Raw genomic sequence first — 21,543 nt, forward strand, 5'->3', positions numbered from 1 at the left:
CGCAGAGTCCCAGCGCCCAGCATCACCCACCCAGGACACTCAGGTCACTGGTCTCCTGCTCTCCTGTTCCTTGTGAGAAGCACCTGGATGTCTGGGTTCTCCACCAGAAACAACAAGACCCAGATAGACAGTTCAGGAAGCACTTTTATTCAGCTCAAGGGTGGGGGGAAATTGAGGGATTCCTAGCTCCCAGTGAAGGGCTCAGACAAAGGGATTGAATATTCCTGGAGGCAGAGGGCTTCATGTGGGGAAGCTTTATGTTCCACAGGTTCACAACCGTCTAGGTCATGTACCCTGAGGGTGAAGGGTTGCTGGAAACCACAGAAGGTACCCACTCTGGGAGAGGGATCTGGACACTTTTGTCCCTTAGAGGTACCCATGGATGCTACCTGCATATCCCATGGGGTATATGCAGAGAGTATAACCTAAGCATTACTGGAAGTTTCAGTTGATCTCAAGGGGTCCTTAAGGCAGCTGGGGGCACGCAAGGCAGAGGGTACAGTGAGAACACAGGCTTGTAGGTCAGTATAGGCATGGGGCAATGTGCCTCGTGTGATCCAGCGCCGGGTACCCGGCTGGTAAGCGTGGATCAAGTGTGTGTCCTGGTAGGTCTCATGACTGTACCCTCCCAGTACAAGCAGCTCCCCTCCCAGCACAGCTGCACCCCCAACTACATGTGCACGGGGGAGAGGGCTAAGGAGGACCCAGATATTCTGCTTGGGGCTGTAGACCTCAAAGGTCAGCTGGTCCTTGTAGCCAGTCAGCCCAGCCCGCTGACACAGGCCCCCAGCCACATAGAGCTGCCCACCTGCCTCCTCCATGACATGGCCAGCTCGGTGGCCATTCATGGGGGCCAGGAGTGTGACAGGTGCACCTGGGACATAGCGGAGCAAGGATGCCTGACACTGGTATGCTTCATCACACCCACCCGACACGTAGAGTTCACCATCCAGGGCACACGCCGCATGCCCACACAGAGCCATTGGCAGGGGCTGGCACCTCCTGGGCAGGGAGAGAGGGAAAGGTGATGGACAGGTTAAGCAGAGCTATCCTGCAATGACTGATTACTTAGGGGTTCCCTGGTGAGCCATGGTTTCATTGACCACTCAGCAGGCAACCCTTGCCAACACCCAATGAGTCCCAGTGGACAACATCAGCTGACACAGAATGGATGCCCCACAGATGGGGCCATCACTGTTCAACACTTTGTAGTCACCACACCATTGGTCAACCGCAGTGGGCTCCATTAATGGGCAACAATGGCCATCACCCCATGAACATTATGCCTATGAGAGGAATCAAACTACTTTTCTCATTGGCTGATGGCCAACAAGACCGGCAATGAACACACTGCTGGCCAAAAACTCATTTGCCACCCACTAGGCAACACTGGCCAACACCCAGTCCCCAAGAGACATGATTGTTCAACACCCAGTAGACCTCTCTCAAATACCACTGCAGGTCCATTCTCCACCAGAGGCTTAGTGACACAAAGCACCCAGTGGGCACCATGGCCAAGACAAGGGGCTCTGAGGAAAAAGGAAAACTAGGCGTTGGCTGGAGCAGCCTCACCTCCAGGTGTCATTGGCCAGGTCGTAGCACTCCACAGTATCTGTGCAGTAGAGCTCCCCTGAGCTGCCCCCCAGGGCATAGATGAAATTACCAAGTGCCACAGCAGCAAAGTAGCTCCGTCCACATGTCATACTGGCCAGACGCTCCCAGGAACCATCCATAGGCTGGTACCTGGGTTTGAAAGGCAAAGGGGCAAGAGACAACCTGTTACCTACAACACCATGAGCTGACGTTGGCACTGCTGAGGGCAACAACCCACCTACAACTTGCTAGTCCCATAATGCCTTGGGACTTGGTCACATGGTCACCTTGCATGGGAATATCCCCTCCTTCTGGACAATATCAGACTCATAATGTCCTGGGGCATCTTCAGATAGATGCCTCCCACTCCTACTCCCAAAAAGCCTGTAATACCCCAGAGTAGGAGGGCACCTTTGAGTCCAACACCCAACCCTGAATGGGTTGGGGCCCAGGACCCAGAATGTCTTGGGGCCACTTGACCAGCTGCAATGCCACAATGTCTTGGATCCACAGGGCAGCTGTAACTCTAGCTCTAGCAATACATCCCACAATGTCCGGGTGCCACATGCCAAGTCCAAGTCCTCTGTAGCTCTCACCTGTAGACACTGGCTAAGGTGTCATGGACCCCGTAGTAGTGCTTTCCACCCAGGATGTAGAGGTTGTTGCCCACCACAGTTACAGCATGACGGAAGCGTGGGCCATCAGGAAAGTGTCCCAGTGCCCTCCACTCAACCTGCTTCACCAGCCCCACAGCACTGAGGTAGCGGTCTGCAAACCAGAGATGTCTGCTGGGCTTCCGGGCAGTCAGGTTACCCTTTACTTTGTCTCCACCACAAACCACCAACACCTCTTGCAAGGAACGTACCCGGCATGGCAGCTGGGCCGTGGGGGTGAAACTTGCTACCATGAGCTCGCGAAGGACCTTTGGGTCAGCTACCCCTGCAGTCACAGATGGGACCTTCTTCAGCTCCAGGCTGGACATGAGGGCAAAGCGAACAGAGGACAGGATCTCTTTGGCTATATCCTCCTGGCCATCTCCATTGGCCATAAGCCACCGAGATGCTGCTTCCAAGGCTTCCAGTTCATGGAGGACATTGAGACCATCAGAGCGGAGGAGGCGGATGAGAAGATGTGCAGGAAGATCCAGGAAGGCTGGTGTAACCACCACACAGGGAAAGGTGGCCAAGATGTAGTTCTCTGCTACATGGACCACCTCATCCAACCCATAGGCCACAGCAAAGGCCAGCACGTCAGGGACAGTTTCTGGGGTCAGGCCATGGGTGAAAACATCCAGGCAGAGAGTGAGGAGCCCCCAGGCCTGGTAGCGCAGGGAGGTCTCAGCTGCCTCCAAGACCATGGGCCATGGCCCTGCTACAGCTCCTGTGTAGGCAAAGGAGAGGAGGAGACGCAGCTCGGCTGGCGACAGCCCCGTGACCAGTGGGTCGGCAGGGTCATGGGTGGCTTCTCGCATGGGGCAGGTGAAAAGGGCCCGGAAGAAGTCACAGGAGCAGCTCAGGGCCAGTCGCTGAACTAGGAGGAAGGAGGAATAATGATGTGAAGCAGCAGGGAACCCTCTGCAGTGTGCAGCCCCTGGAACTCAGGTGTCCTGGTCCCATGACCATTAAAGTCCCAGCTCTGCCAAAGAGGGCAGCCGTGCGGGCACCTCTAGATCCTGATCCCCACCTGGAGCTGCAGTCTTATCATCCCCACCAGAGGACTTGGCTGTCCCAGAGCACCCTGTCCCACTCCTCAACCCTTCATAGGGACCCCCACCTCCTGCCCACCTGGGATGACCTCATTCCCTGCCTGGAGCTGGAGGTCACAGCCCACACCATTGATATGGAGCTGCTCCATGGCTCTTAGTGTTTCCCACTGCTCCTCCAGGGGCTTAGGACCTTCTTCCTGGTGGTCAATCTCCAGACGCAGGGCACAGGCAGCCACCAGCCGGGGGGCACCCAGGGCCCGAGCAGCCTCTTCCACCTCTTTCACCTGGCCATGGGGCACAACTCCCCCATAGGCAAAGGTGAGCACAGCCCGCCAGCCCCACAGTGTGGCCCCAGGTGGCAGGGGGATATGGGGGAGAGGATCTTGGCAGAGTTGTCTGGTTCTGCCCTCCAGGAAGCGGTGGAAGAAGGAGCTGATGGAGGCCAGGACCACAGCATGGGCCATGTCACCCTCTGGGCCCACAGTCACATCCACCAGCTGTCCTGCGGTGCGGAGATGGTCAGCCACAGACAGGAAGTGCCCAGCATGAGCCCCATCCCGCAGGTTCCACTGGTCTGGGGCCGGCCCCTCTGCAACCCACATCTCGCCTGTGGAAACACATGGAACAGGGTGTCAGGGAGCTGTCTTACAGCTGGAGCCTCTGGCCCATGGCAGGAGTACTGGGTGGGGACATGGGGTCTTGCTACTGGCACATAGCAAAGCCACCAGATCCACCACCAAAGCCTCTCTACCCCACAGCCAGGGCCACCATGCTCTGCTACTGCTCCATTACTGAATTTGATGCTTCTTGGCAAAACTGCAGCTCCACAGGTGAGAACAACATCCCATTTCACTGCCCCATAGCTGAGCTTGATCTCACCTGCTTTATCTCCGAACCCTTAGCATGAAGCTACTGACCCACAGCCAATGCTGCTGCCCCACATAGCTCAGGCCACTGTCATCACTCAGAGCTTCAGTCCTATAGCACACACAACCACACCCTTCCTCAGCTATCGCCCCATAGCTGAAACTACTGATGGTCCAACAAGTAACCAAGCTGCTGGCCCCCACTAAAGTGCCTGCCACTCCTGCTCGGTGCATGGCAGTGCCTGCTGTGCACTGCCTGTCGTGTCTCACACTGTCTGTCACACATTGTGATGCATTATCCTGCAATGCTGTCTGCAGTGTCACATGTCATGCTCCCCTGCACTGCATACTGTTGAGGTGTGCTGACTATCATATTACTGCCACCCCTTGCCCCCTCTGTGTTGCTTGTCCTTGCTCAGGCCATGCACTGCAGCCCCATGAAGCGCTTGCTGTATTCCGTGCCCCTGCATTACTGTGTGGCCTGTTAGGCTGTGCCATGCACTTGTCCCCCTTACCGCCTGCTGCTGCTCTGCAGAACTTCTGTGACCCCCTAGGAATGTGCCCGGGTAATTATAGACTGGACAGAACACGTGGCCCCAGCCAGGAGCCGGGAGAGGCTCAGGCAGAGGGAGGTCCAAGGCCCCAGAGTCCCCAGTCTGGGACAGTGGTCACTGAATTCTCTGAGGACAGGCAGCAGGGCCAGCTGAAGCTGACAGGAGCTCTGTAAACCCCGTGCTACCCTGGGCAGGTACTGCTGGGGACCCCTGGCCCCTCAGGCCCCTCTATAAACCTTGATCTTCTCCAGAGCACAGGGTGAAGCAGAGCCCCCTCCCAAGCCTTCGGGTAGGAAACAGACAATTTGCCTATTCCCCACCCCCATTACGGGGTAGAGAGGTCCACCACCACCTGCTGTGCTCCTGAGAGCTGTGCTGGGCTACTGACTCCCAAAGAGCTGGGGGTCTCATCTCCAGGAGGATACCAGCCCCTTGGCTCAGCCTCAAGTGCCCCCAGGAGCACCCCACAAACACCCAGGACCCCAGCAGCCCACACAGAGCACATACCAGAGGAACACAGCCTGCCATGGCTGCGACGGTGTCCCAGTATCACCATCCCTCCCTCTGATGTCCTCTGGTGCTCCAATCTCATCTTGTCCCCTGTTGCCTTCTGATGCAAGGCGAGGCGACCTGGTTCTGAGGAAACGGCACGGCGACTCACTGCCCAGGGTCACTCGGGCTAAGAACACACGCAGACACCAGTATGGTGGACGGTTCAAGACTTTTATTGTCTTGTCTCGTCGGGTTTTATACTGGGAAAGTTTTTTCTCTATGTCAGGGGGTCTTACTTTACTGTAATTGGTTAGTAAGGAGTAGAAAGTTACTAATGTTAGGGAGGACTACATTCTTGGGTGATCTCTTATCACTAGGCGTTAGGGGGAGAGGAGTCCTGCTGCTTTCTGTGACATGGCGAGATTTTCCGAGCGCCTGCCCCTATCTACTACAGTCCCCTCCCCCATGCACCTGCGTCTCCCATGTCCACATTCCCTGTCTCAGTAACTCATGCACCCATCTCTGTACCACACTGTTCCCACATGTCCAGTTGAATTCTGTGTCCCCAAAAATGTTCTCACATCCTCTACAAGTCCATTTTTCAGCACTTACCTATCCTGCTCGTGATTTTTTTTTCTATCTAGTTAGAATTTCCCTATCTTGTTATTTCCCATCCTTCACTGCACACCTGAGCCTCCACTTTCTGTAGCCACTAAGTAGTGAAAAAGTCCTATCACATCAAATCTTGACCTTTTCTCCAGGAAAAATGATTCAGTTCTCACCTCTCTTTGCACATCCTGTGCCTCCATGCTCTCCATCTCTGTAGTGGGTTTGCAGGACACACTTGTTGTTCATAGAAAAATCAACCAGATATACCTATAAGGTACCTGCTCCAGTTCTCAGCTGGCATTCAGGGGTCCCTTCCAGCCTCAGATATTCCTCACTTTCAACCCTGAAGCACTTAGCTCTAGACCTCCTGAAATGCTTTTTGGAGAAAGACTCCAGGCTCTCAAACACATTGTGAGCAACCCACGACTTCTTCCTTACCCCACCTTCCCTATCTTCAGCTCAGAGCCAAGCACTTCTTCAGAAGCTTTCGCTCCAGACCCTCAGTGATGGGCTCAGTGCGTGTAATTCCACACCTTGTCAAGAAGCCCCATTTAACTACAAGAACCTAAAGCTACAGGAGCTCACCGAAGCTACAGCATAGTGCTCACACTTGAGCACACAGTACTGAGACATGGAGGCAAAGTAACTTGTGCACAGAAATCACACCCAGACCAGATCATGCTGCTTCCTCTTCAGCAGCTCCAGCTTTCTGCACCTCAGCCCAGATGCCAGGAAAAAGCCGCATGACACCACCATGTTGTGACAACTGCTGATTGGACCAAATCTTTATTACATGACGTCCTAAGTACATACAGCATTTGGAAACCAGCTCACAGGGGGAAAGGTGACATTCACAGCTTGGGGGGTCCTGTCAGTCTCCAGCCCTCCTTGTTGCCGATCTTCATGAGAGCTGCAGTGATTCCGAACCCCAGACATGCTGTGGTGCCAGTGAGGTAACTGTGAGCTGAAGAAAACACATCAAACCAGAAAAGATCCATTAAGGCGCAAGTCCTTTGCAATAGATCTTGATAGACTGCCATTTTTCATAAGTCCTTTGACCATCAGCAACATTGTTTGGCCAGAGGAACTAGAAAAGTGACCTTTTTATAAAATTGAGTTCTCATGCTTATGGCTTGCAATTTGAAATATCAATTTCAGTAATCCACTGCCCCATCCCCTTAAGTGGCAATCTTAAATGGCTCATTTGAGTGACAAAAATAGCAATCACTGCTTTGAAATCTCATCAGCTCACAACCAGGACAAGTAAAAATTAATTATATTTCACCACAGTTACAACTTTAAAAAAATCCCTCACTTCTTTGGGTTGGAGGATGAATGTCTAAAGAAAACAGAATTGTGTCAGTATCTGCAGGCGCTGTTTAAGCCTTTCAAAGGGCTACAGGAGCAACAGCAGCAGGACACAGTTTGTCCCTCAAACTATGCGACGAATTCACAAGGCAAATACTAGATTGTACTTGCTGTCTAAAATAAATCACGCTTGTTGCCAAGAAAACATGGATTTCTACAACCATGTTTTTCCTGTCCTGCAATTTTAAGGTACAAGCAGTAGCTGTAACTGCCAGTACTGAGTGAGCTCTCCTTTCATTCTGTATGTCAGTTCATGTCCCGTTTGGTATCCTCCCCTCCTGCAGCCATATTTAATTCAGCAGGCCCACACAATACCGCTGAAACTGGCATGAACAGAGGCTGAGATGAATCATTACCAAAGAAGCCTGACATCAACATTCTTTAACATTTTTCCCCAATTGAAAAGTTTCTAAAGCCAGCAAGGGCACGTTTCAATGCAGGCATTGTCCAGAGTTACCTCTCACTCCCAAGACAGCTCCTGATGCACAGCCGCCTATGAAATAGTTCAAAGGATCCTCTGGCTCTTCCCGGACTTGGGCACTGAGACAGGTACTTAAGCCAAACACAGCTCCCAGTGTAGCTGTAAAGAAGTAAAAAAACAAAATCAAAATCCTCAAGGACCAGAGAATTCACACTGAGCACGACTTCAATATTCACAGTGACTACAATGGCAAATGAAGATCCATTTCCCAGGGACATCCTAGCCCAGCTGCTACAGTGAGACTCAGCATTCACTCAGTCCCACTCAGCTTCCCTGGGTTTCTCTCCCTGCACTGCTCAGAGCTGGAGCCTCATAGCACCCCACACCCACTGCCCCCAAAGAGCACCACATGCTGACAGGGTATCACCTAACAGCCCTTCCCGACAAGGCACGGGGCAGCCCTGACAGCTGGGGGCAATGGAGGGGAGCAGTGGTGTCTGTGCAGCCACTTCCCCAGCTTTGCCTGCACTCTGCACTGTAACTCAGCCCTCAAGTCCCCGTGAAGCCACCTCACAGCACCAGGCAGAGCAAGCCCAAGGGCTCTGCTCTCCCTGTACACTGCTAGTCCTGGCACTTTCCTCCTCTGCCTGCCTGGGGTTCACAATGATTACTGGATAGCAGGAAAATGAATTGAGTTTCTAAATTATTCTTGTTTGTAAACTGACTTTGAAATGAAAAATTTTGAATTGAACTAAGAAACTGCAAAGCAGAAGCACCCTGTCCACTGAATTACACACTTCATCCCATCAGACCCTACACTGATATAATTGCAAACTTTGGCAAAGAGCTGTGTCAAGAAAAGCTGGGTTTGTATCGAGTATAAATTCTTGATCATGAAACATGAATCTGTCTACCAGGCAGCATCTGCAGATTTCAATTCACCTTTCTTGGGAACAACAAAAGTATCCAGGTTAAAAATTTTCAATCCCAATATAAAAACAGCAGCTCCTGTTACAAACCTATGCAGAAAATGAATTATGCTGATGCCAAAATCAACTGAAAAGAGCACTGCAGAAACAAAACCCCCAGACCTAGGACTGCATTTCAACTTTCCTGCTCTCCCTGCTTTGAACCAAGGCATCTGTAGGCAAAATGCACAGCCTGAGGCCATGAGGTGTAGCTCCTGAACAGCAGGCAGGACAAACCCTTCCTCAGGTATGAAACTGAGGACCCAATATGCCTGTTTAGGATTAAGGGATTTACTGAAATCACAGTTGATTACATGATCCAGTGCCTTCATAACGACCTCAGCTCATTAGAGGATATGCCAGATCCTGGTTTAGAGTCAAACTACTCAAAAACGCAAACCTGGACTGACTGTGCCCCATCTCAGAGCACCAGCACTTAGGGAGAGGCAGAGGTGGCACAAACCATTCAATTAGACTGAAAAGCAAAAGTATGCTAAGAGGAAAACTGCACTTGACAAGGGACAGAATGAGCTTCAACCATGCAGCCCATTCAACTTCCTGCTCCTCTCTTCAGCATCCACTTTCTCTTCCAAAGACAATTCAAGACAACTGCATAGTTTCTCCTTGTCTATAGAACGTGACGGGGGAAACCCCACGTTTATTTTCCTTTTGCCACCAAAAATACTGCATTGTTCTTTAGCAAATGCACTCTATTAAATACAATACCTAAATACATTAAGCAAAAACCTAAATTTGCTCGTACTATGTTGTTGCTCCCAAACTGAGTACTCTAAAAATACAAAAAAACACAATGTACCTTTTACTCTAGATTGCAAAAAATATGTTACCTCACCTGCAAATCAAGGATATGTCTTTCCGTTTCACTGCTCTGTCTCTTGCCTAAACAACGACCCAAGCCCGGTGGAAGAGAGAACCACCGAAACCGTGCAGGGGCAGAGGCAAAGGCAAAAGTGAGGGCGCAGCCACACCGGGCGCAGGCGAGGCTGGCGTCCCTGCGGAGTTCCGTCCCAGAGTTACACTGCCGAGGGGCCCGGCCCTTACCCATCGTGACACTGTCCGCCGCTGCCGTCTGCAGTGCGGCCAGAGCCGAGCCGGGCCGCAGCAGGATGATGCGATACGCCGCCCCGACCAGGCCTGCAACACAGCACTGCGCGTCACTGGCCGGGCCCGAGCCCAGGCCCCGCTCGGCCGCCCCCCCGTGCGCCTCCCTTCCCCCGGTGCCCACCCGCGGCCGCGCCCACGCGCGTGGCGAGCCAGGTGCGCTGCGGGCACTGCTCGCCCTCGGGCCCGTCCCAATAGCCCGCCATGGCGGCAAGGGCACCACCGAGCTCTCGCGAGAGGACGGCGCCGCCCCGCCCCGCGAGGGGGCGAGGCCAGGGATCGTCCCGCGGGCACGCGCGTGACGAGTGCAGCGGCCCCGCCCCGCCCCGCCGGGAGCCGGAACCGGAACCGGAACCGGAACCGGAACCGGGGCCGGGCCCGTCAGCGGCCGCTCCCCGAGCGCGCCCGCGCCGTCACTGCCCTAAGGGATTTCTACGTGGGGTTCCCCGGTGCCCCACCCGCGGCTCCCAGGCTGTTTGCCTAATCCCGGGGCTGTGACCCTCCCTTTTGTCTTTGCTGTCTGCTTGCAGGGTGGGGAGATCAGTGGGGTTTTGTTTTGTTGTGGGTGTTTTGCGTTTTTGTGGGGCAGGGGTTGTTTTTTGTTTGTGGTTCGCTTTTGGTTTTGTTTTTGGTGGGGTCTACAACTCTTACTTATTGGCGCTTGAGATATTTTTAATGAATTTTCAAAGATTCTGATTTAGTTCGCTATCTGTGTCTATACTGCTGTATGGTTCCTATTTCCTGCAGAAATAAAAAACATGCTTTGACAGAGGTTATAGAGATGCTATGTACATTGATTTTTCTAGTTGTCCACAGTACACCAATGAAAAGACAACTCTACTGTGCTTCTTGGTGATATATGGAAAATCACACAATGAAAAGCCAATGTCCATAAAGGAGACTGAGGAGTCCTGCAATTTTATTTGAATAAAGGGCGAGGATCCACTGGGACACACGCCCATGGCGTTTTGTTCTCTCGAGGTTTCAGAGGACGCAGCTTCCTTTTATCCCAAATTCCCGGCTGCATGTTGCCCTCTTCCTTTTCCCACTGGCTGAGGTACGAGGAAGGTAGAGCCTTCCCGAACCGCCTTACCACATATTCCCCCTTGAAGCTGTCATTTTACCCCAAAGTTCAGAAGTTCAGGTTTGTCCTCCACTTGTCTGTTTCAGAAGTTGGGCTATCTGGGCTGGGTAGCAAACCTGCTTGAAGTTAGTAGAGACTTTAAGAGCCATTTCAAAGACATTAACACCCATACCCTCACCCATCAAATGGGTTTGTAAAGACATTAGCATGCATCTCCTCTATCAGTGACATCCCTTCAAGCAAAGCTGTTCCAGTTGTTTTCCCGACTCTTGAAATAACTCCAAGACCTGAGTGAAGAAGTCTACAACTGTATCTTTGTTAGCTCAAGCTTTCTCACCTCCCTACCTCTTTTCCCTGTATGTGAAAAGCATATTAAATACTTGATTTCTGCATTTTCCAGTATGCTGAGTCCCCCACAGTATCTCTTTCCGATAGGAGCTCAAAACAGCTGGAGTTGGATGCTACTGCTCCGTTATAAAGGAATTTTTTGTAGTGCTCTATCCTGCTGGCAGTAAAGTTGGAGCTTCACGAGCCCTGCAGCAGGAAAAGGAGAAGGGACATGACCTTCCTGAAAGCCACCTACATACTATCTCAGCCTAAAACCTCTATAAAACACTATATTCCTCTTGCTGGAACAAGCCAAAAACAAACACAACAAACCCCAGAACAAGCATATTCTGATGAGAGCGAGTCATTTATTGAATTTTTCTGAATTGTCTTGCAGTTAGGAAAAAAAAACCTCAGCATTGAACTTTGATCTGTATTTTACAAAAAAATACCGGGGTTCGGTAGCTGTGCTGTATCACACCAGAGATGTGCTGGGGTGTGCTCACAATGCAGCAGGCAAACCTCCTCTGCTCCAGAGTTGTCTCAGGGTCAGAAGGAGTGGGTGTGGAGTGCATTCACAACACAGGGCCTTCCACTGACCCTCGGCTTGGGCACTGCTTCCTCTGCTTGCCGGAGAGCTGGCTGTTCTTACACACAGAACCAATGCCACCATCAAGCGCTCACTGGTGCTTTAATGAAGGATGCATTTTTTAGAACAGCTTTACCCCTTCTCCAAAGCTCTTCCTAGGCACACCAGATGGAGGGCTGTGTGACCCTTCCAGACAGCAGGATGGAGAAAACACTTGCCTGCAGGGTGGCACATGCTGCAAATGTTCTTTCCCCAATAAAAACCATACAGAAGCCACTGAATCTTGCACAGGGCAAGACTCTACACCATTAAGTAACAAATAGTTTTTGGGATCCAAGCAGCTGTTAAATGGTCTTCTGAGACCATATCCCATGCAGCAAATTCCTAATGCGTCTTCCACTGACAAGGGAGGTGGGACAGAGAATTCACAGATCTCCTGCTTTGCAGCAGGTACAATGCCTGCAGCTGCAAGACTCAGCACACTGCTGTCTACAGCTTTGCACTTGCCTCGTGGACAGACTGCAGCTCACCTGCTGCACGCTGCTGGTAGCGGTTCATTCAGCAGATACATATCTTTGGGCTGCAGACCCTCCCCGGGCAGTCAATGCTGTTAAGAAAGCTACAATAAGAGAGAACAGTTACCTTACTATAAACAGGCAAGTTCAGGGAAAGCAATGCATAATTAATGTAAGATTTTTCCCTAAAAACTAACTTGGTTCCAAATGATTTTACTGCTGATTAATAAACTTGCTGATACAGGGAGAAAAAACTTGCTTAAACAGGGAGAGGGAGTTCCCATTGTACTACAAGATGCAGATAACTGTGTTGTAGATGAGTAATGCAATGGTTGACTCTCACAATTAAAGAACAAATATGATGTATATGTTAAGAGAAGTTTTGTAGATGTATAGTTATGTTTCTCCCCCCTTGCATTGTTACCACAGAATGGCCTGGGTAGTCGGGACATTTGGGAGGGTCAGCTTGTTACTACATGTGAAACATGCATATTATAGGATTGGGTCTTCTTAAATATTAAAAGGAATGCTATATGTGTTATGTTGGAAAGTTATGTTTATTAATTTTGTAGTACTATTAGTACTGTATTAATCCTTGTTAAGTAGTGTGTAAATATAGTTTTAGGCTATAACATATTAAAATAGAAACTATGTGATGTAAGATACTTTTTGTAACTAGCTCAAGGAATGGATAAGATAATCAAGAAATTCTTCACAGAGATAACAGCAACAAGACACCAAAATTTCAAAAGAATTATTGCCTCCCTATTGGGGAAAACCAGACTCCTTCCACCTCCTTCCAGACTCTGAGGAGCCAAACAATGATTTACAAGATGAAGGGGGGGAAGTTGACAATAAACAGAAAAATCCCTAGCTTGAAAGGAATGTTTGCATCATAAATGAGATATATGAATATGCAACAGGCTATTGCTTTTAAGAGTTAATCCTTTGTTAGTGGTTATGCTTTTTGGGGACTTAATGCCCAGGAAGCATCCAGATGTCTGTAACTCCTTGCTTTTTTATTGTCTTTTACTGTCCTAACTCTGATTGCCCAAATTCTTATTGCTCTAATTGTTATTATTTTTATAACCATTTTAGTACTATTAAACTTTTAAAATTTTAAGACAAGTGATTGGTGTTTTTCGCACTATGGTAACATCTGACCTCCAATCAAGATGTAAAAAAATTATCTCCACCACTGGACAGTGAAGAAGGAGTCGATTGACAAAACTTTGGAAGTGGCTAAAGGGTTGAAAGATGGAGTATCCATTGTGTGGACGAGCAGATGGTGATAGAATCCTTTGCTCCTGGTGTGCTGTATTATTTTTTCTATTCAGTCTTCTGTTGTATTTTTTAATATGGTTTTAATAAACTTCCTAAATTTTTTGAAAGTGAGTATCATTTCTCACAAATGGGGACTAGTCGGTGATATACACCTGGCCCCGGTGGCCCTAGGACTTTTCAAAAAGACACGTCCCTGCCACAAGTTTGGCAGATTCTATCAGACTTTCCCAAGACTACTGGTGGTCACAGGTTGGAGCCCCAAAGACACCACGAGACTGAATAAAGAAAAAGGGGAAGGGGAGGTGAATGTCACCCTCATAACCATATTTGCCCAGATTGTGATTCTGTAAAGCCAATGTATAAAAGTCAGCTTCAAACAAGTATTACACGGGACCTGTCCTGGTCTGTTGAAGCTTCAGGATATTGGACAGTCGAAAGGAAAAAACAGTGGGACGCTTGGGGGGAGGAAAAAACAGCAGGACACATGGGGGGACCCCACGGAGACTGACACTGTGGCTGGCAGGACACGTGAGATTGAAGGATTTTGGGGGCTTGGGAGCGGGGCAGCTGCTGAAGGGTTTGCAGCAGGGGTTGCCCATCAGGGAAGACTCTGCTCATGTCGGGACAGGGCTGCAGCTGAGCAGAGCCAGACAGGGCAGGGAGCAGAGTGCAACTGTGGGACCAGAGCATTGAACCAAAGAGGAGAGGAACAGCAGGGACCAACCTGGTGATACAGAAGTCCCTGGATCGTAGGTGCTTTTTTTTTTTTTTTTTACTTTTTGGAAGAGAGGTTAAGGTTTTTTTCCTCTCTTCCCTTTTCTTTCCTCCTTACCTTTTCCTTTCTTAGGAAGGCGGGCCTTCCTGGGAGGGCCTGTGGTTACCTGTTGAGATGGGATTGGGAACAAGCAGGGAATTCCCCAAGGAGGAAGGAAGAAGCAAGGAAGTACCAATAGGGACACCCCCAGATAGCCCTCTGGGAAGGAAACTAGCCTGGTGGAAATATGACCCCAATACCAGAGATAAGGACGAGCTCAAAAGGATTCAGTACTGCATGCTAGAATGGACTAAAAGGGAAATTAGGAGTGATCATGCACACTGGCTGGGATATGGATCAGACGAAGGAAGGACATGTCGGGCATAAAACATCTATGTAAGAACTCAGAAACCATTCATTCAGGAAGAGTGTGACTATGCTGCCTCTTGGGAGAGGGAGACTTCAACCTCGAAGGTGAGCGTGTTTAAGGTATCAGGAAATAAAGAATGGGACCCGTTAGAAAACTTGCCCTCTCCACCTCCAGTAGCCCCAACTGCACCTCCCCTACCCCCTGATGGGTCTAGCCAAAACACTAGGAACAGAATGGCACAATGAGAGGAAAGCAGATCAGGGGATGGGAACCACGCAATAGTATTATATCCTCTGAGAAAAGTACCACTGGGTGGGGCACAGGGAGGAACTGGATTTGTAACCATACCTCTCGATTCCTCTGATGTGAGAATGTTCAAGAAAGAATTAAAAGGATTACTAGAGGACCCTATTGGATTAGTGGAACAGTTAGACCAGTTTCTGGGGCCCAATATTTATACGTGGGAAGAGATGCAATCAATAATGACCATGCTATTCACACCAGAGGAAATGATCCAGGCAGCTGGGATACGGATATGGGAAAGGGAGCACATGCAAGGACCTCCTGGGGACCTGAAAATGCCTGTAGTGTGCCCCAGTTGGGACCACAACAGAGCTGGGGGAATACAAGACATGGAAGAGTACAAAACATTAATTATAAGTGGTATCAAAGAAGTAGCTCAATGAAATCAAAATGCTTGTAAAGCTTTCAATGAGCAGCAAAAGAGGGAAGAAAATTCAACAGAGTAGCTGGAAAGATTGAGGAAACATATGAGGGGATACCCCAATATTCAAGAGTTGACCTGTAGGAGTCCTTAAAATCAGAGGGTTTTGGGAGAGCTGCAAAAGACAGGTCTCAGAGATAACAGAACTACTATTAGAGCTAAGCAGTAGCCATAAGATTTGTCAGCAGAAAAATTATATAAGAAGTAGAAAAGTAAGAACAATGGTCTGTGTATTAACACTTGTCTAGAATAACTCCCTAAGCTAGAGAAAAGTATATCTAGCCAGATGTTAGGAAGTTCTAAGCTTAATAATGGAGCTCTGTGCATTGTGTTTTAAGGCTTACAAGCAGGTATTGTATTCGAAAGAAGCAAGCATTGTTTTAACCAAAGGTACGTGTGCTTATAGTGATTGGATAGAACTACTGTCAATGTGCTTTTGCTTTGGGTGATTGGGCAAAAAACTTTTGAAGTAAGTTGAAGTAACAAAACACCTTTGAAGAATTGAAGTAACATTAATTTCTTTGTCTGCTGCTGGGGACGTGAGCTGCTGGCATCTTCCCATTGTCATAACCATGTAATGAGACTGATGCTAGAAAATAAACAACTTGAGACACGATGCTCAGCAGTTCTGTCACATTCATGATTTGTACACAGACCCCTGGCCAGCAATATGACCCTGATACAATGGCCAGACAGATTTTACTAAAGATAAATTTTGTCAGTCTTGCTTGGCCAGATGTACGTAGGAAGTTAAAAAAGTTAGATGAGTGGCAAGAAAGGAGATTAGAAGATCTTTTAAGAGAGACACAGGAAGTGTATGTAAAGAGGGATGCAGAGAAGGCCAAGGCGAAAGCCAAGGTAATGACAACCACCATTAAGGAAGGACAACAGCACATAAAGAACAACCCATGTAAGGGAGGGGCACCACAAATGTGAGAAAACAGATGGAGGGGGGATGCAGCTCCTTGGGACGGGACATAAAAAAGAGAGTTTGGGAGATGGGGGAATGTAGGACCTGTAAAGAGAATGGGCATATCAGAAAAAATTGCCCCCAAAGGGAAAAGGACCTGAGAGTCTGTGAGACTGAGCAAAAAGGAGAAGCAGAAGACTAGGGGTGTTAGGGGCTCTACCTCCTGGGGACAGAATACCATCAGGAGCCCTTGATAACTTCAAAAATGGGTCCCCAGGAGGAAGAATTGGAATTCTTGTAGACACAGGGGCTGAAAGAACTTATGTTTGTAGAATTCCAAAGAGGTGCAAAAAGGGTCAAGATACCATGCAAGTAATAGGTGCAAAAGGGGAAGGGTTCAAAGTCTCATTTATAAAGCAAGTAAAGTTTGAAGGGACAAATAAAATAGGGATTGGGAATGTCCCATTAGTTCCAGAAGCCGGGTGCAGTTTATTAGGATGGGATTTACAGGTGCAGTTGGACATTGGAGTACTCCCAGAGGAAGCAAAAATGGTAGTTAAGCTTCTTCAATTAAGGGAAGAAGATAAGAAAAAAATTCATAGAATGGTATGGGCAAAACTGAAAAATTGAGGTAAATTAAACATGAAATCTATGGTAATAAAAATAGTTCATGAAAACCATCCAGTTCAGGTAGGACAATATTCACTCTCCCTGGAAGGGAGACAAGGACTATGGCCTGTGATCCAGGGCCTACTTGAGGAGGGGACCTTAGAATCATGTATGTCCCCCCATAATACACCCATATTACCAGTAAAGAAGTCAAATGAGACTTACAGGCTTGTCCAAGACTTTAGAGAAGTGAATAAAAGAACAGTGAATTGATACCCAGTAGTGCCTAATCCCTGTACACTACTGACTTCACACCAGTGGGTTAGTGTGATAGACCTAAAAGATGCTTTTTGGGCTTGCCCACTAGCAGGATAAAGTAGAGATATATTTGCCTTTGAATAGAAGGGCCCTGATTCAGGGAGGAAGCAATAGCTGTGGTGGACTAGGTTACCCCAAGGGTTTTCCAAATCGTCAAACCTATTCAGTGGTCAAACACCAAGAGAAGTACTACAACTTTCTCCATCAAACCTGAGATAAAACTTTTCCAATATGTAGATTATTTGTTTCTGTCAGGATAGGAAGAAAAAGAAGTTTGGGAATCCACCATGGCGTTAAATTTTCTGGGGGACCAAGGACTTCAAGTATCAAAAGGGAAACTCCAATCTGTAGAACGTGAAGTAAAATACTTAGGCCATGTAATTTGTCAAGGGAGCCGGTGACTGAACCCTGAGAGAATTACGGGCACAGTCTCACTTCCACGGCCTAAAACTAAGAGAGAAGTCAGAAGGTTTCTAGGCTTGTTGGGATATTGTAGGCTACGGATTGAAAGATAACCACAGGCCATCAAGTTCTTGTATGAAAAGTTAGTAGAAGAAGAGATTAGGTGGGAAAAAGGATATGAGCAAAATTTTGAAGCTTTAAAGCAAAACTTAGTGTACCGGCACTGAGTCTTCCTGCCTTAGACAAACCCCTTTATCTGTAGATATAGAAAAAAAGGTAGCTCATGGAGCACTAGCCCAAGACTGGGGAGGATCCAGGAAACCAGGGCCTATCTATCAAAGTTGCCAGACCCTCTCAGCTGGGGATGGCCAACTGACATTCAGATGGTGGCAGTGACTGCCCTACTTGTAGAAGAAAGCAAAAAATTAACCTTTGGGGGAAAATTGAATATATACATCCCACACTCAGTTAGGAGTATCCTGAGCCAAAAGGCTGAGAAATGACTCACTGATTCCCAAGTGTTAAAGTATGAAGCCATCTTAATAGATAATGATTTAGGATAATCGTGAGTAACCAAATCAACCCTGCCCAGTTTTTGTATGGAGAACTAGATAAGGAACTAATACATAACTGCCTAGAGGTTATAAACTATCAAAATAAAGCAAGAGAGGACCTAACAGATCAACCACTCCAAGGAGGGAAACGATTGTACATCGATGGATCTTCAAGGGTAATCCAGGGGCACCAGGTATCAGGGCATGCTATAGTGGATGAAGGGTTGGAGCCATAGAAAAGGGAAAGTTACCTTCCAACTAGTCAGCCCAAGCATGTGAGTTATATGCCCTAAAATGAGCTCTGGAAATATTAAGACAGAAAAGAGGAACAACATATACAGACTCAAAATACACTTTTGGAGTAGTGTATACCTTTGGAAAATTTTGGGAAGAAAGGAGGCTATTAAATTCAAAGGGAAAGTAAATGATTCACAAGAAACTTATTTAAGAAGCATTAGAAACCTTACAATTACCAGGAGAAGTAGCAGTAGTGTATGTTAAAAGACATCAAAAAGGGGTGACTCAAGAGGCACAAGGAAACAATTTAGCAGATTTAGAAGCTAAAAATGCAGCTGAACCAGGGACAGAAAAACTAATGATGGTATTACCCCCATGAGAGAAATACAGGAAGTCCCTGTATTCAGTGGGACAGAAGAGGAAGAACTCCTTAAAACAGGAGCCAAGAAAAATTACAACGGGAAGTGGAGATTAGCAGATGAGAGGCAAATGTTGAATAAAAAGTACACTTTACCGAACTTCCCCAGGTACACCAGTGGAAGCTTCTGCTAGTGATAGTAGGTCACTTGACTCATTGGGTAGAGGCAGTACCGACTGTTAAAGCCAATACCAATGTTGTGAGTAAAACACTTCTAGAATCAATCATCCCCTGATAGGGGATGCTAAACAGGATTGATTCAGACCAAGGAACTCATTTCACATCTAAAATATTGCAGAAAGTTGTTCGAAAACTGGGAGTAAAATGGAATTACACACTCCATGGCATCCACAGAGTTCTGGTTGTGTTGAGAGGATGAATCAAACTCTTAAAAGAACTCTAGTTAAGCTGTTGATTGAAACCCAGATGTCATGGATAAAATGTCTCCCTTTAGCCTTGTTACGAATTAGAACCCAGTCCTGATCTGATCATCATTTCATCAGCTGATCTGGGGATCTCAGCTGATGAAATGATGTTTGGGTTACCCTTTCTGACCTTGCCCCAGGAGGTTGCCTGTGATGAAGGGGAAGCCAATGCCAAGAAATAAGTTATGTCTATAGCACAAACCTTAGAAGGGCTAAGGCATAAAGGGGCAATTGCTCAAACTACCACCCTGGATTTCAGAATCCATAATATTAATCCTGGAGATTGGGTAATGATCAAGTCATGGAGAGACCAGCCCCTAACTCCTCAGTGGGAAGGTCCCTTTCAGGTGCTGCTCACCACCGAATCGGCCGTGCCAACTGCAGAGCGGAGATGGACTCATGCTAACAGAGTTAAAGGCCCAGTAGAAGAACCCCAAGAATGGACTATAACATCCAGACTGGGTGAAATGAGATTGACTCGCAAGCAGAGACCAAGAGATAACCAGAAAAACAAGATGCCAAAAAAGTAGAGTCAAGTTTCCATCAGCCAGCTTGAGAATTCTTTTTCTGTTTTAATCGGTGAGAAATTACAAGGATCTGTTGAGGGGAAGTACACGAGGGACCGTAAGAGGTAATGGGACAGCCTCCTTAAGAACCATAAGTAAAGTAAGACAAGGAATGGAGAGCAAGACCAGGTTGGTCCCTTTGTTCACTACCAAGAAGATTCCATAGCCCTGATGTGGGTAGCAACCCCATAGGCATGGTAAGGTAGGGGCAAAAAAGGCCATACTGGACCTTTATTATTCCTCAGCTGCCTTTTAATACAAAAGGGATTAGAGGGGCAAGACCAAGTTGGGTTCTGTACTTATCACTAAGATTCACCTACTCTGGGTAGGAACCCAATAGGCACGGTAGATGGGACTCAAAGCCCTACTGGACCTCTGTGATGCCCTTTTGTCCATTTCAAGTAAGTGTGTCTAGGAAAAACCTAAGATTTTTTCTCCAGTTCCCACTGCTCTTACCCACATCAGTAGATGTTAATATGACTCATTCAAGAGAAAAAAAAATTTTAAGTTAATTGTTTGAGCCAAATGACTTATAGAAAAGGGGGGTTTGTTATAGATGAGTAATGCGATGGTTGATTCTCACAATTAAAGAGCGAATATTAAGCATATGTTAAGAGAAATTTTGTAGATGTATAGTATGTTTCTCCCCCCTTGCACTGTTATCACAGGATGGCCTGGGTAGTCCAGACACTTGGGAGGATGGACTTGTTACTATGGTAACATCTGACCTCCAATCAAGATGTAAAAAAATTATCTCCACCACTGAACAGTGAAGGAGTCGATTGACAAAACTTTGGGAGTGGCCAAAGGGTTGAAAGACAGAACATCCATTTTGTGGGTGATAGAATCCCTTGCTCCTGGTGCACTGTATTATTTTCTCTATTCAGTCTTCTGTTGTACTTTTTGATAAGGCTTTAATAAACCTTCTAAATTTTTAAAGCGAGTGCCATTTCTCACAATTGGGGTTCCTTCTATCTCAAAAACCTTTTCAAAAATGGCAGAACCATCCATCAACAAATTGCATTCAAAACATTACCCCATCCCTCCCCTCTCAGGAGCTTTTTGTAGGGCCTTGTCCAATAGATCTCCTGGCTGCAGCAGAATTTGTGCTCTGAATTCTCTGGAACAGGAATCTATCTTGTCTGCTAAATGGACTACAGACAGCAAGCTGCTTTTCAGAGGACAGGGTACAGTCAGCACATGGATGCTCAGTTACCAGCAGCAGACACCCTGCAGTGGGGGCTCAATGATACCTCCTGGTCTCTGGAACAGAGGAAATCAAACATAACATCACCATTTGACTTCTCCAGTTCCATTAGAAGCTGAAGGTAAGCTACCAGAATTTGATCAGGAGTGGTTCATTTAAAATAACCCCACATTTAATTCACAGATAACCCTGGAAAAAAGGCATTCACTGCACACCCATGCAACAAAATTACCAGTGTTCTCAGTGACAAATTCAGCTTTTGTATCTTTACAAAAGGACAAGTTTTGGAAAGAAGTCCTTGAAAGGAGGTAGCCAAAAGGAAGCTCTGAATACTACCTTCAAATGAGACTTTTATTTACAGAAATTATCTGTAAGCATTTCTTAATGAGATACCTGTACTTTCACCTAGCAAAAAAGAATCAAGGACGACTGTCTTATTTAGCAATTCTCTCTTGCCCCTGTGTTGGTCTGTGATGATTTCACAGGAGGGAAAAAAAAGGAACTCTTTAAAAACAATTAAATCATCTTTGTAACATCCTGTCTGAGAATCTG

General features: G+C 47.6%; 2 protein-coding genes across 2 annotated transcripts; both read right to left on the minus strand.

The window, feature by feature from the left end:
* Positions 1–142: 142 nt before the first annotated feature.
* On the minus strand, positions 143–5,464 carry KLHL33 (kelch like family member 33). Its single transcript, XM_059489970.1, has 5 exons — positions 5,226–5,464; positions 3,378–3,905; positions 2,190–3,123; positions 1,573–1,743; positions 143–1,002 (listed from the first exon to the last, which is right to left on the minus strand). Exons 1-5 carry the CDS (start codon positions 5,308–5,310, stop codon positions 426–428), a joined length of 2,295 nt encoding a protein of 764 aa, XP_059345953.1. The 5' UTR covers positions 5,311–5,464; the 3' UTR covers positions 143–425.
* Positions 5,465–6,589: 1,125 nt separating this feature from the next.
* NDUFA11 (NADH:ubiquinone oxidoreductase subunit A11) lies at positions 6,590–9,940 on the minus strand. The gene is made up of 4 exons (XM_059489971.1): positions 9,823–9,940; positions 9,639–9,731; positions 7,645–7,767; positions 6,590–6,783 (listed from the first exon to the last, which is right to left on the minus strand). The coding sequence occupies exons 1-4, from the start codon at positions 9,902–9,904 to the stop codon at positions 6,671–6,673; spliced, it is 411 nt and encodes a 136-aa protein (XP_059345954.1). The 5' UTR covers positions 9,905–9,940; the 3' UTR covers positions 6,590–6,670.
* Positions 9,941–21,543: the final 11,603 nt, after the last annotated feature.

Source organism: Ammospiza nelsoni, chromosome 27, assembly GCF_027579445.1.
Source record: "Ammospiza nelsoni isolate bAmmNel1 chromosome 27, bAmmNel1.pri, whole genome shotgun sequence".
Classification (NCBI taxonomy): Eukaryota; Metazoa; Chordata; class Aves; order Passeriformes; family Passerellidae; genus Ammospiza; species Ammospiza nelsoni.